The sequence below is a fragment of the Bubalus kerabau genome, chromosome 22 (assembly GCF_029407905.1).
Source record: "Bubalus kerabau isolate K-KA32 ecotype Philippines breed swamp buffalo chromosome 22, PCC_UOA_SB_1v2, whole genome shotgun sequence".
NCBI classification, from domain to species: Eukaryota; Metazoa; Chordata; class Mammalia; order Artiodactyla; family Bovidae; genus Bubalus; species Bubalus kerabau.
In genome coordinates, this window is record NC_073645.1 from 18,915,694 (window position 1) to 18,931,844 (window position 16,151).

Here is a 16,151-nt window from a genome sequence, read left to right on the forward strand (position 1 = left end):
ACTGCAAGCACCTGAGCTCCCTGTCCATTACCAATTCCCGGAGTTTACTCAAACTCATGTCCATTGAGTTAGTGTTGCCATTCAACCATCTAATCCTCTGTCGTCCCCTTCTGCTCCTGCCTTCAACCTTTCCCAGCATCAGGATCTTTTCAAATGAGTCATTTCTTCACATGAAGTGGCCAAAGTATTGGAGTTTCAGCTTCAGCATCAGTCCTTCCAATGAATGTTCAGGACTGATTTCTTTTAGGATGGACTTGTTAGATCTCCTTGCTGTCCAAGTGACTCCCAAGAGTCTTCTCTAACACCACAGTTCAACAGCATCAATTCTTCTGTGCTCAGCTTTCTTTATAGTCCAGCTCTACGTCCATACATGACTACTGGAAAAACCATAGCTTTGACTAGATTGACCTTTGTTGGCAAGGTAATGTCTCTGCTTTTTAACATGCTGTCTAGATTCGTCATAACTTTTCTTCCATGGAGCAAGCATCTTTGAATTTCATAGCTGTAGTCACCATCTGCAGTGATTTTGGAGCCCCCCCCCAAAATAAATTTTGTCACTGTTTCCATTGTTTCCCCATCTATTTGCCATGAAGTGATGGGACCAGATGCCATGATCTTAGTTTTCTGAATGTTGAGTTTTAAGACAACTTTTTCACTCTCCTCTTTCACTTTCATCAAGTGGCTCTTTAGGTTTTCTTCACTTTCTGCCATAAGGGTGGTGTCATCTGTATGTCTGAGGTTGTTGATATTTCTCCCGGAAATCTTGATTCCAGCTTGTGGTTCATCGAGTCTGGCATTTCTCATGATGTACTCTGCATGTAGGTTAAATAAGCAGGGTGACAATATACAGCCTTGACGTACTCCTTTCCTGATTAAGAACCAGTCTGTTGCTCCATGTGCAGTTCTAACTGTTGCATCTTGACATGCATACAGATTTCTCAGGAGGCAGGTAAGGTGGTCTGATATTCCTGTCTCTTTCAGAATTTTCCACAGTTTATTGTGATCCATACAGTCAAAGGCTTTGGCATAGTCAATAAAGCAGAAATAGATGTTTTTCTGGAACTCCGTTGCTTTTTCAATGATCCAATGGATTTTGGCAGTTTGATCTCTGGTTCCTCTGCCTTTTCTGAATCAAGCTTGAACAGCTGGAAGTTCACAGTTCACATGCCTTTGAAGCCTGACTTGGAGAATTTTGAGCATTACTTTGCTAGCATGTGAAATGAGTGCAATTGTGTGGTAGTTGGAGCATTCTTTGGCATTGCCCTTCTTTGGTATTGGAATAAAACCTGACCTTTTTCAGTCCTGTGGCCACTGCTGAGTTTTCCAAATTTACTGATATATTGAGTGCAGCACTATCACAGTATCATCTTCAAGGATTCGAAATAGCTCAACAAGGATTCCATCACCTCCACTAGTTTTGTTCATAGTGATGCTTTCTTTCTAAGGCCCACTTGACTTTGCATTCCAGGATGTCTGGGTCTAGGTGAGTGATCACACCATCATGGTTATCTGGGTCATGAAGAGCTGTTTTATATAGTTCTTATGTGCATTCTTGCCACCTCTTCTTAATATCTTCTGCTTCTTTGGGTCTATACCATTTCTGTACTTTATTGTGCCTATCTTTGCATGAAGTGTTCCCCTGGTATCTCTAATTTTCTTGAAGAGATCTTTGGTCTTTCCTATCCTATCGTTTTTCTTTGTTTCATTGCATTGATCACTGAGGAAGGCTTTCTTGCCTCTACTTACTATTCTTTGGAACTTTGCATTAAAAAGGGTGTATCTTTCATTTTATTCTTTGCCTTTTGCTTCTCTTCTTTTCACAGCTATTTGTAAGGCCTTGTCAGACAACCATTTTGCCTTTTTGCATTTCTTTTTCTTGGAGATGGTCTTGATCACTGCCTCCTGTACAGTGTCATGAACCTCCATCTATAGTTTATCATGCACTCTATCAGATCTAGTCCCTTGAATCTATTTGTCACTTTCATTGTATAATCATAAGGGATTTGATTTAGGTCATACCTGAATGGTCTAGTGGTTTTCCCTACTTTCTTCAATATAACTCTGAATTTGGCAATAAGGAGTCCATGATCTGAGCCACAGTCATCTCCCAGTCTTGTTTTTGCTGACTGTATACAGCTTTTCCATCTTTGCCTGCAAAGAATATAATCAGTCTGATTCAGTATTGACCATCTGGTGATGTCCATGTTTAGAGTCTTCTCCAGCGCCTGCATGGTACTGAAGCAACTTTGAGGAGAGGCCCCATGTCCAAGGGCAAGGGCAAAGGAAAAGCCCCAAGAAGACCGTTGGAGGGGAAAAATCAATTTAGAATCAAACCTCATACCTTCCAAAGATGTTCAGAGTGCCCAAACAAACACTGGGTGCACCAGAAGCCAACCCCCTCTCCCCCCAGAGACTGAGAAGAACTGTGTTTTGAGTATCTCCGCGGAGATACATGTCAACAGAGGACTGCTGCAGGGGCAGGAGCTCTGGGTCCAGTAGACCTGGGTATGGCATAAGCTCTCCTGTAGGAGGTCACCATTAACCCCACCATAGAGCCACCAGAACTTTCACAGGCCTGGGGAAACTAACTCTTGGAGGGCACAAACAAAATCTTGTGTGCACCAGGACCCAGGAGAATGGAGCAGTAACTCCACAAGAGACTGACCCAGACTTGCCTATGAGCATCAAAGAGTCTCTGGCAGAGATTTGGGTCAGCAGCAGCCTGCTGCAGAGTTGGGGGTACTGAGAGCAGCAGTGGGTGCATGGGACCTTTTGAAGGAGGTCACCATTATCTTAATTACCTCCACCGTAGTTTGGCCTCAGGTCAAATAACAGGGAGGGAACACAGCCCGGCCCATCAACAGAAAATTGGATTAAAGATTTACTGAGAACTGGAGAAGGCAATGACACCCCACTCCAGTACTCTTGCCTGGAAAATTCCATGGATGGAGGAGCCTGCTAGGCTGCAGTCCATGGGGTCGCTGAGGGTCGGACACGACTGAGTGACTCAACTTTCACTTTTCACTTTCATGCATTGGAGAAGGAAATGGCAGCCCACTCCAGTGTTCTTGCCTGGAGAATCCCAGGGACGGGGGAGCCTAGTGGGCTGCCGTCTATGGGGTCGCACAGAGTCGGACACGACTGAAGCAACTTAGCAGAGCATGGCCCTGCCCATTAGAACAAGACCCAGTTTCCCCCTCAGTCAGTCTCTCCCATCAGGAAGCTTCCATAAGCCTCTTATCCTTCTCCATCAGAGGGAAGACAGAATGAAAACCCTATCATAGAGCCTGTAAACTCCAAGACTTGATATAATAGTGCAGATGATCCAGGATCTTTAAAAAGGAATGGAGAAGATGCAAGAAATGTTTACCAAAGACCTAGAAGAACTAAAAAACAAGTAAATATAGATGAACAATACACTGGAAGGAATTAATAGCAGAATAACTGAAGCAGAACAGCAGATAAGTGACCAGATAAGAACAGGTAAGAAAGGTAGAAACACTGCTGTAGAACAGAATATAAAAAAAGAATGAAAAAAAAAAATGAAGATAGCCTAGGAGTCTTTTGGGACATTAAAAACACAAACAGTTGCATTATAAGGGTTCCAGAAGGAGAAGACAGGAAGACAGGTTCAAGAAGGGAGAGTAGAAGGATGTGCATTCATCTTCTCCTGTGAGAACACCAAAATGACAAATAGCTGTTAAGAACAACCATCTACAGGAGAATGTTGGAACCTACCAAAAAAAAAAAAAAAATACCCTATGTCCAAGGACAAAGGAGAAGTTGAAACAAGATGGTAAGAGGGGTGTGATCATATATAAAATCAAGCCTCATACCCACCAGAGATCCTTGGAGGGAACGTACAAAACCTTGTGCACATTGGGACCCAGCAAAAGGAGCAGTGACTCCAACAAGAAACTGAGCCAGACCTGCCTTTGAGTGTTTGAGGGTCTCCTGCAGAGGCATGGATCAGCAGTGGTCCACTGCAGGGACAGGGCAGCAGCAGTCCTGGGAGGTGTGACATGTGGCATAAGTCCTCTTGGAGGAGGTCACCATTAATAATATAGAGCTGTCAGGTGGGTGATCCACAAACTGGAAAACAATTATACCAAAGAAGTTCTCACAGTGTTACAAAATTTCTAGGCTCCCAACAGACTTCACAACCTGGGGATCCAGCAAAGGGACTGAGAATTCCCCAGGAAACCTGACTTTGAAACTAGCGGGACTTGATTATGGAATTTCCACAGGACTGGGCGAACAGAGAGTCTTGCAGGGCATAAATGAAACCTTGTGCACACTAGAACCCAGGAGAAATGAGCAGTGACCGCACAAGAGACTAAGTCAGACTTGCCTGTGAGTGTCCAGGAGTCTCCAGCGGAGCTGTAGGTTGACAGTGGCCAGCATGGGATCAGGGGCACTGATAGCAGAAGCCCTAGGACATACTTTCATAAGTCCTTTTGGGGGAGGTCACCATTTCCCCTACCATAGTTTGGCCTAGGCCAAACACAGCCCCATTGATTAGCAGAAACTGGATTAAAGATTTACTCAGCATGACCCTGCCCATCAAAGCAGACCTAGCTTTCCTCACAGCCAGCCCCTCCCACCAGGAAGCTTGCACAAACCTCTTATCCTCATCCGTCAGTGGGCAGACAGAATGAAAACCACAATCACAGAAAACTAACCAAAATGATCACATGGATCACAGCTTTGTGGAACTTAATGAAACATGTATGGTGACCCAAGATGGATGGGGTCATGGTGGAGAATTCTGACAAAACATGGTCCACTGAAGAAGGGAATGGCAAACCACCTCAGCATTCTTGTCTTGAGAACCACATGAACAGTATGAAAAGGAAAAAAGATATGACATGGAAAGATGAAAACCCAGGATGGTAGGTGACCAATATACTACTGGAGAAGAGCAGAGAAATAGCTCCAGTAGGAATGAAGAGGCTGAGCCAAAGCAGAAATGACACCCAGTTGTGGATGTGACTGGTGGTGAAAGCAAAGTCCAATGCTGTAAAGAACAGTATTGCATAGGAACCTGGAATGTTAGGACCATGAATCAAGGTAAGTTGGAAGTGGTCAAGCAGGAGATGGCAAGAGTGAACATCGACATTTTAGGAATCAGTGAACTAACATGGACAGGAATGGGCAAATTTAATTCAGATGACCATTATATCTACTACTGCAGGCAAAAATCCCTTAAAAGTAAAGGAGTAACCCTTAGTCAACAAAAGAGTCTGAAATGTAGTAGTTGGGTGCAATCTCAAAAACAACAGAATGATCTCAGTTCATTTCCAAGGCAAACAATTCAATATCTCAGTAATCCAAGTCTATGCCCCAACCACTAATGCTGAAGAAGATGAAGTTGAATGGTTCTGTGAAGACCTACAAGACCTTCCAAAACTAACACCAAAAAATTATGTCCTTTACTTCATAGGGAATTGGAATGCAAAAGTAGGAAGTCAAGAGATACATGAAGTAAGAAGCAAGTTTGGTCTTGGAGTACAAAATGAAGCAAGGCAAAGGTTAACAGAGTTTTGCCAAGATAACACACTGGTCATAGCAAACACTCTTTTCCAACAAAACTCTATACATGGATATGACCAGATGGTCAATACCAAAATCAGATTGATGATATTCTTCACAACCGAAGATGGAAAAATTGTATACAGTCAGCAAAAATCAAGACTGGGAGCTGACTGTGTCTCAGATGATGAACTCCTTATTGCAAACTTCAGACTTACATTGAAGAAAGTAGAGAAAAACCACCAGACCATTCACATGTGATCTAAATCAAATCTCTTACAATTATACAGCAGAAGTGACAAATATATTAAAGGGATTAGATCTGATAGAGTGTCTGAAAAACTATGGACATAGGTTCACAACACTGTACAGGAGGCAGTGAACAAAACCATTCCCAAGGGGGAAAAAATGCAACAAGGCAAAATGGTTGTCTGAAGAGGCCTTACCAATCGGTGAGAAAAGAAGAGAAGTGAAAGGCAGAGGAGAACAGAAAGATATAACCATCTGAGTGAAGAGTTTCAAATAATAGCAAGGAGAAATAAGAAAGCCTTCCTAAATGAATAAAGCAAAGAAATAGAGGAAAACAATAGGATGTGAAAGACTAGAGATCTCTTCAAGAAAATTAGAGATACCAAGGGAACATTTCATGCAAAGATGGGCACAATAAAGGATAGAAATGATATGGATCTAACATAAGCGGAAGATATTAAGAAGTGGCAAGAATACATAGAAGAACTATACAATAAATGTTTTAATGACCCAGACAACAACGATGGTATGCTCACTCACTTAGAGCCAGACATCCTGGAGTGAGAAGTTAAGTGGGCCTTAGGAAGGATTACTATGAACAAAGCTAGTGGAGGTGATGAAATTCCAGTTGAGTTATTTCAAATCCTAAATGATGAAGCTTGTAAAAGTGCTGCACTCACTAGGCCAGCAAATTTGGAAAGTTCTGCAGTGGTCAGGGATGGGGGAGCCTGGTGGGCTGCCGTCTCTGGGGTCGCACAGAGTCGGACACGACTGAAGCGACTTAGCAGCAGTGGTCACAGGACTGAAAAAGGTCAGTTTTCATTCCAATCCCAAAAAAAGGCAATGCCAAAGAATATTCATACTACTGCACAATTGCACTCATTTCACATGCTAGCCAAGTAATACTCAAAATTTTCCAAGCTAAGCTTCAACAGTGTGTGAACAGACAACTTCCAGACGTATACACTGGATTTAGAAAAGGCAGAGGAACCAGAGATCAAATTGCCAATACCCATTGGATCATAGAAAAAGCAAGGGAATTTCAGAAAACCATCTACTTCTGCTTCATTGACTACACTAAAGCCTTTGACCACATGTATCACAACTAACTGTGGAAACTTCTTAAAGAGATGGGAATACCAGAGCAGCTTACCTGCCTCCTGGGAAACCTGTATGCAGGTCGATAACCAACAGTTAGAATTGTACATGGAACAACAGACTGGTTCAAAATTGGGAAAGGAATATGACAAGGCTGTATATTGTCATCCTGCCTATTTAACTTATATGTAAAGTGCACCATTCAAAATGTTGGGCTGGATGAATTACAAGCTGGAATTGAGATTGCAGGGAGAAATGCCAATAACCTCAGATATGCAGATGATACCACCTTAATGAGAGAAATAAAGAGAAACTAAACAGTCTCCTGATAAAGGTGAGTCCTTCATTGGAAGGACTGATTATGAAGGTGAATCTCCAATACTTTGACAACCTGATGCTGACTCATTGGAAAAGATCCTGATGCTCAGAAAGATTGAGGGCAGGAGAAGATGGGGGAGACAGGAGGTGAGATGGTTGGATGGCATCATCAACTCAATGGGCATGAGCTTGAGCAAACTCCAGGAGATAGTGAAGGACAGGAAAGCCTGGAGTGCTGCAGTCCATGGGGTTGCAAAGAGTTGGACATGACTGAGTGATTCAACAATGAACAAGAAAGAGAAGAGAGAGAGAATAGACCTGAGCAAGCATTCGAAAAGATAATAGCTGAAAACTTCCCTAGCATAGGAAAAGAAATACTCAGCCAAGTCTAGGAAGCACAGAGAGTCTCAGGCAGGATAAACCCAAGGATGAACACACCAAGACACATAGTAATCAAACTGACAAAAATTAAAGACAAAGATAAAATATTTAAAAAACAAGGGGAAAAAATGACAAATAGCATACAAGGGAACTCCTGTAAGTTTATCAGCTGATTTCTCAACAGAATCTCTACAAGCCAAAGGGAATGGCACAATATATTCAAAGTGAAGAGAAGGAAGAAGATATAACCAAGAATACTCTACCCATCAAGTCTGTCATTCATATTTAAAGGAGAAATCAAAAGCTTTACAAAGGCAAAAGTTAAGAGAATTCAGCACCACCAAACCAACTTTACAACAAATGAAAAAGGAACTTCTCTAGACAGGAAACACAAGAGAAGGAAGAGACCAACCTACAAAGAATAAACTGAAAACAATTAAGAAAATGGTAATAGGAGCATATATATTGATAATAATCTTACATGTAAATGGATTAAATGCACCAGCCTAAAGACAGTCTGGGTGGATGAAAGATGAAATATACACATGTATGCATTTCCACTTACCACATCACTCTACTTAAGCCCTCAAAATGTAATTATTTTTTACTGTTTTAGGTTAATCATGCTTCCATTATGGCTTGCAACTGCAATTATATATTTTTTTGTCTGGCTATTAATTGTGAAAACTGATAAACATCTCTCATTATTGTGATTAGGTGACTACTGTTCATTTAATACCATTGTGTCATGATTGGTCAACAGAAAATAATAGAATTCTATATCACTAAAACTACCATTTAATAGAAAAACCCATAATCACTTTTTCAAATCCAGATGCACATTAGAATTATCTTCGAATTTTTTGAAAAATGTAAATGCTTAGGTATTGTTATTTTCTCCAAAGTTCCAGATGTGATTCTAGTGAGCAGCCATATTTAAAAGTAACTGGATTATATGATAATCTTTTATTTTTATCTAGTTTATTTCACTTTTACTCTTTCATATTCAGTGTTCCCATTTCATTTAGTTTGTTTTCCAATTTCTCTGTTTTTGTTGTTGTTCTTTCTCAAACCTTTATCAGAAAAGGTTTCATTTATATATGTATAATACAATATATATATTTTAGAAAACTTATGAAATTTTGCTTAGGTAAAAAATATATGACATTTTGGTTCCACTTGCTTTACTATATATGAATAGAATGCTAGAATTATAATTTATATTCATGCAAACCTTTGATATAATTCCATTTATTCTGGCATCAAGTATTACTGCTAAAACTCTAGAAAGCTTATTATCTTAGTGATTTTTTAAAAATTTCAAATGAGGCTTGAAACTTCTAATCCAATTCTGAAAAATAGTTAAGAGATACTGTGTTGTAAAAAAACAAACAAACAAAAAAAAAAGCCAGGAAATTAACATGTGGTACAGTATTAACTGGGCTTCCCTGGTAGCTCAGCTGGCAAAGATTCTGCCTGCAATGCAGGAGACCCCAGTTCATTCCTGAGTTGGGTAGATCCCCTGGAGATAGGCTACCCACTCCAGTATTCTTGGGCTTCCCTGGTGGCTCAGACAGTAGAGAATCTGCCAGCAATGTGGGAGACCTGGGTTTGACAACTGGATTGTGAAGATCCCCTGGAGAAGGACATGGCAACCCACTCCAGTATTCTTACCTAGAGAATCCCCATGGACAGAGAGGAGCCTGGTAGGCTACAGTCCGTGGGATCACAAAGCAACTTGGACATGACTGAGCAACTCAGCAAAACTCAGCACAGCACAGCACAGTATTAACTAAAGCACAGATTTTGTTCAAATTTCACAAAATTTTATGCTAGTGTCCATTGTTCGTTTTCATACCTTATCCAAGATTCCACATTGTATTTAGTTGCCTTGAGCAGCTTCAGCTGCATGCAGCAAATTCTGATAAATGCTCTTTTCATTTTTATTTCATTACAAATATTTTTTAATTTTCCTTGTTATGGCTTCTTAGATATACCCATCATGTAAAAGTGGATATTTAATTTCCAGATACCTAGAGTTTTTAGAGTATCCTTGATATTAATTTCTCATTTAGATGCTTTCTTCTCTTCAATCACCCTCTGTGCTTTTTCTTTTAACCTTTTTAAGGTTTTCAATGGCTAAGTCAAAGATCTGTCTTGATAAATGTCACATTGCACTTGAAAATATGTGAGCTATTTTAAAATTTCTTTTGATATTGATTTCTGACATAATCCACAGTGGTAAGAGAACACACTCTGTAAGATTTCAATATCTTTAGATCATGAAATTTTTGCACCTTGTTTTATGTCCCTGGATATGTTCCACTGTCTCCTGGTTTATAGTATATGGGAACTTGAATAGAATTTTTATCCTGCTATTGTGTGAAAATTGTATAAATCTAACTATGTTGAATTGATTCATAGTGCTTTTTAGATCTACTGTATACTTCTACTTTTCTTTATATTCATTTTATTAATTTTTGAGAATTTGATATTGAATCTCCAACTAAAAACCTTAATTTATCTACTTAAAAAAATAATTGCAATACACAGTGGAACTATACGCAAATTTGTTCTATATTTTCCAAGTTGCCTCTAAATGTGGTATCATACTTTCATAATTTAAAGGATTAAAAATATTTAAAAATAAAAAAATAGATAACTAACTAGAACTTACTATATAGCACAGGGGGTCTACTCAATATTCTATAATTGTCTATATGGGAAAATAATCTAAAGGATAAAAAAAGTGGATATATGTATATGTACAACCTATTCACTTTGCTGCATACTTGAAACTAACTTTTGTAAATCAAGTGTACTCCAATAAACTTGTTTAATTTGGTAATAAGTAAATAAAAATGGCATAGAATATACTGATTGTCTTCAAAGTCATAAATTTGCAACTGATCGTTGACTTGAATCCAGAGTTTTGAGCTGTTTTTTGGTATCAAATTATTTATTTCAGTGGTTCTCAATCCTGACTGCACAGTGGAAATTTTTTTTTTTTTTTTTTAATTATCAAATGTGGATCCCAGCCCAGTACAAGTAAATGAAAATCTCCAGTCATTCCTGGACAGAGGAAAAACAAGACTAAAGGACACTTTAATTTTATCTTTATCAGTGGCAAAGTCCACTCAGAATAGAGTATAAAGTGGATGTGATTGATTGATATCTTTAGTCCTCAGAGAGACCCAGGTTGAATCAGCAGGGACTTAGATTTCAGGCTCACAGTCGTCTGAGTAAGAAGAGAAGGCGTCAATGGATCTGGCTGTGGTCCTGGTGCTCTGTCTCTCCTGTCTGCTTCTCCTCTCACTTTGGAAACAAAGCTCTGGGAAAGGGAAGCTCCCGCCGGGCCCCACTCCTCTGCCGATTCTTGGAAACATCCTACAGTTAAATGTTAAGAACATCAGCAAATCTTTAACCAATGTAAGTAGACTTTATGCTCCTCCAGTGGCTTGAAAAGGGTAAGTAAATTAAGCCTAGTTTTAAAAATAATATATATTTCTCTGGGCACATTTTTTTTCCTTTACTTTTTAATTTGTATTTATTTATTTTTTAGTGCATTGGGTCTTCTTTGCTTCGCACAAGCTTTCTCTAGTTGTGGCGAATTGGAGCTACTCTCTAGTCACGGTGCACAGGCTGCTCATTGTGGTGGCTTCTCTTGTTGTGGAGCATGGGTTCTAGGGCACATGGACTCAGGAGTTGTGGAATACAGGCTTAGTTGCCCTTTGGCATAAGGAATCTTTCTGCACCAGGGATTGAACTTTCATCAGCAGGTGAATTCTTAACCACTGAACCACCAGGGAAGTCCTGGGCACATTGTTAACACAGATCAGCAAATTACTCCCTGTAAAATCTGGTATTTCTGTTGCCTTTTCTGGCCTGTCATTATCATAAGTAGAGAAAAGAAGTAATGTGTTTTGTGAGCAGAGAAATATTTGTCTTTGCACATGTAATAGAATCAAAATAATGAAGTGGCAAAAGCTGCAAGTGTTACTTACCTTTTTTATTTCACAGCCATTTTCTGTGATTTGGGACTGAAAGTAAGTGATAAGTCTTTTGTGATTAGAGATTTCCTTGCAGAAGTCTTTTACTATATAAGCTGTATGTATTGTTCAGATGGCTATGAAAATAGAACTTTTCTGAAGAAGCGCGTTGTGCTTGGTATTAAGGAAATAGCTCTACATTCAGCACAAGCATGAGTGAATGAGAGAAAGAAGTCACCAGTCAGGGTCGCAGAAGCACTCATTTGGATTCTGCAAGAAGGTCCTGTCTGTACCGGGTAAATACTTCAGGATGGAAGATGTTGTTCCTCTATGAGATATGCATGTCCTGACACTGCCTCTATGATGCTTCCTCCCTTTCTGTGTTAGTGACACCACTGGATCTCAAACTAAGCTGGGCATTAGAGTTATCTGAATTCATTTTTTAAAATATGGAAATCTAGTATTAATCATAGGGCTAGGGAATATGAATTCCCATTGGAAGAACCCTGCACGTGGTTCTGAAGCAGTCAGCTAGGTGATGGTTTAAAGGTGGGCCTCAAGGATTGATGCCTTGCTCCTTAAGGATCAGAAGGTGAATAAGAGTTTCAAATTTAAATCTTCTATGTAGTAGCCATGGGACACTGGAAAGGAAATGGAATTCCACAACCTGTTTCCTTATTTATTGTTGTTATTGTTCAGTTGTTCAGTCATGTCTGACTCTTTGCAACCCTGTGGACTGTAGCATGCCAAGCTTCCCTGTCCATCACCATCTGCCGGAGCTTGCTCAAACTCATGTCCATTGAGACAGTGATGCCATCCAACCATCTTGTCCTCTGTCATCCCCTTCTCCCCCTGGCTTCAATCTTTTCCAGCATCAGGATCTTTTCAAATGAGTCACCTCTTCTCATCAGATGGCCAAAGCGTTGGAGCTTCAGCATCAATCCTTCTAATGAATATTCAGGGTTGATTTCATTTAGGATTGACTGGTTTGATCACCTTGCAACCCAACGGACTCTGAAGGGTCTTCTCCAGCTCTACAATTCAAAGCATCAGTTCTTTAGCACTCAGCCTTCTTTATGGCCCAACTCTCACATCCATACATAACTACTGAAAAAAACGTAGCTTTGACTAGACAGACTTATGTCATCAGAGTAATGTCTCTGCTTTTTAATATGCTGTCTACGTTGGTCATAGCTTTTCTTCCAAGGAGCAAGCTCCTTTTAACTTCATGGCTGCAGTCACCATCTGTAGTGATTTTGGAGCCCAGGAAAATAAAATCTGTCACTGTTTCCATTGTTTCCCCATCTATTTGCCATGAAGTGATGGAACAAGATGCCATGATCTTTGTTTTCTGAATGTTGAGCTTTAAGCCAATTTTTTCACTCTCCTCTTTCACTTTCATTAAGAGGCTCTTTAGTTCCTCTTTGCTTTCTGCCATAAAGGTGGTGTCATCTGCATATCTGAGGTTATTGATATTTCTCCTCAAAATCTTGATTCCAGCTTGTGCTTCATCAAGTCTGGCATTTCTCATGATATACTCCTTATTTATAAGCCAGGCAAATAAACCTTCTGAAGGTGCTGATATGAGAATTCATTGTAATCTGGGTACCAGTTACTTGGGCCATTGCCTAGCATAACAGATGGAAATGGAAACAGTAACAATTGCCATCATACTTACGCTAATGCAGAATTTAATAATTCAGAAATATTTAGGCTGTATGTGGCAGAATGAAAGCATAATAGTAGGATGATAATACATTATGCCTCAGGCACAATATAGTTTCAAATATTGACTTCTTTTGTTATTATGTGTACCTCCTTTCACAGCTTTCAAAAGTCTATGGCCCTGTGTTCACTGTGTATTTTGGCATGAAGCCCATCGTGGTCTTGCATGGGTATGAAGCAGTGAAAGAAGCCCTGATTGATCTGGGAGAGGAGTTTTCTGGAAGAGGAATATTTCCATTGGCTGAAAGAGCTAATCTAGTAAATGGTATGTGTTAAGCATTGGCAATGGGAGTGGGCAGAATGGAAACAGGCATTTGAAGAGCTCTCCAGCAGAGCTTGGTCCATGTGGGGGCCTGCCAAGTGTCAGCTTACTTCTCCTTCCCTAGGACCTCCCTCCTAGTTTCTGTTTCTCCTCCTGGTAGGAATCCTTTTCAGCAATGGGAGGACATGGAAGGAGATGCGGCGCTTCTCCCTCATGACCCTGAGAAATTTCGGGATGGGGAAGAGGAGCATTGAGGACCGAGTTCAAGAGGAAGCCTGCTGCCTGGTGGAGGAGTTGAGAAAAACCAATGGTGAGCAATTCTATGCTCTTATAGCTCTATCTTTAATAGTCTTCTCTCTCTCCAATGATGCCCCTTGGAAGCATTTCAGGATGGGTCACATCTTTCCTATGGGTCATGACTGTCAGCCCTCATGTGGAGGAGAGAGAGTTTGAAGCAGAGAACCAAGTGGGCTTTTGTGTATCTATGCTTGCTGTGTGGACTTCTATGATTACACATACTGTGTGGTTACAAAAGGTCATTTATTCATAGTGTCTCCTGAGCCCTGTTTTAATATCAGAAATCACTAAGAATAGTTTTGAATCATTTCATGAAAGAGAGAGCAGTGGTTTTCCTGTATCACAAATGTGGTTGTCTGTTTTAGAGCATTTCACCAGGGAATACTTGTTAAGTGGACAGGGTGGGAATGACCTCCTCCTGCCCTTATGGAACATGAAACAAGTGTCATATGTGTTTACTTAATTGAACTATATTCTTATATTCAGTCTCACAGACACATCTGAGAGTTATTCCAGGACCCAGGCCTGAAGTTCTGATCAATAGTTCTGTCATCTATGATTTCAGTCCATTAGGAATATCTATCTCAGTGCAGTTCTCCTCAATCATGAGTTCTCTGTAAAGGCATGAGTGCATGCTAAGTCCCTTTGGTCATGTCCGACACTTTGTGACCTTATGGACTGTAGCCCACTAGGCTCTTCTATCCATAGGATTCTCCTTGCAAGAATACTGGAGTGTGTTGCTGTCCCCTCCTCCAGGGGACCTTCCCAACCCAGGGATTGAACCTGTGTCTCCCTCTTAAGTCTCGTGCATTGGCAGGCAGGCTCTTTACCACTAGATCCACTTGGGAAGCCCTCTCTGTAAAGGCAGCACTATTTAAAGATATCAGTATCAATGATTTCTTGCTACTCAATACTCACTGTATTTATATTTTGAAAAAATATATGCTACACATCAGCACAATACACCAAACCAAGTGATTAATATGAAATGTTTTATTTAACTAGATTTCAACCTAATTAATACCTTTCTACCCTGTCTTCTTGAACTAGAATTTGACTCTGTTTTTGGTTTACCAAACTTTGCTCCATCATTATTGGATTTTGATAACAAATCTGTGGTAAATATTTACTTCCCACTACCAGGCACAAAGTGTTTGTCATAATGACTCTGATTTTTCAGCTTGTATTACAAATTACACTGTTTTAATTTTTTTCTTCAGAATTAAAGACTGAAAATCAGGTTTCATGTGAATCACATATAGATGAAGAAATTTCCCAAAGTTTTCAAAATTATCCTCTACCTGTAAAGTAAAATAAACTTTATTTTAACCTTACAAGCCTGGAATATAAAGTAACTTGGCATAGGAACCACTAAGTATACATTTTGCTTTTGTTCCATGCCCTACTATTTCTTTGCAATGCTTAAAAATTTTTTTATAGCAAGCAACATATAACATGAGATCTATCCTATTACATATTATTGTGTGCAGGACAGTATTATTAACTATGATCACACAGTAGGTCTCTAGAACTTTCATCCTTCATGACTGATACTCTTTACCCATTGAACTCTCCATTTCCTTTCCCCGAGGCCCTGCTAACCAGCAATCTACTTTCTATTTCTGTGAGTTTGACTTCTTTGGCTACTTCATCTAAGTGGAATCATGCAACATTGATCCTTTCACGACTGACTTTTCTATTTAGCAAAATATGCTCATGGGTCATCCATATTGTAGTATGTGACAAGATTTCTTTCATGTTTATGACTGAATAGTACTCCAGTGTGTGTATTTACATATTTTCTTTTTTGCTAATTATTGAGGGATATTTAGGTTCTTTCACCCCATGGCTATATCTATTTGAGATCCCAAATAAGTTCAGTTCTTTTGAATAAAAACTCATAAATGGGACTTCTGGGTAGTATAGTAATTGTATTGAATATTTCTGTTTTTTGAGGAGCCTCCACAGTCAAAATATGAACACAAGGGTTGGTCCAACCACACCATTGGTTATTGATAAGCTGAGGCCAGCACAAAACTTAATGATTAGTGATGTTAGCATCATCTTACATACCTATTGACCAATCTTCTTTATTTTTTTAAATGAACACAAGTTAAAAATATTGTATAACTCATTAATGAGGAAATAAGTTACAACAAGTAGTAACAGAGTGTTCCAACCAGGTTATAGGACAAGGGTGGAAAAGTACAAATTTAGAGTGAAAAAATGTTGATATGAATGTGCAAATGAAGACAAAACTAGCTAGGAAAGTCAAATGAATCTCTATAGAACAGAGTTTG

General features: G+C 39.6%; 1 protein-coding gene across 3 annotated transcripts in view; it reads left to right on the forward strand.

Moving 5' to 3' along the window:
• The first annotated feature begins 10,839 nt into the window (after window positions 1-10,839).
• LOC129636671 (cytochrome P450 2C9-like) overlaps window positions 10,840-16,151 on the forward strand; it is a 53,792-nt gene continuing 48,480 nt past the window's right edge. For 2 of the 3 annotated variants that reach the window (XM_055560242.1, XM_055560243.1), the window contains exons 1-3: window positions 10,840-11,007; window positions 13,395-13,557; window positions 13,715-13,864. In XM_055560242.1, the coding sequence (XP_055416217.1) occupies window positions 10,840-11,007; window positions 13,395-13,557; window positions 13,715-13,864 (481 nt within the window). Of the gene's footprint in view, window positions 11,008-13,394; window positions 13,558-13,692; window positions 13,865-16,151 lie in introns of all 3 variants that reach the window. The other variant, XM_055560241.1, reaches the window with a different exon arrangement.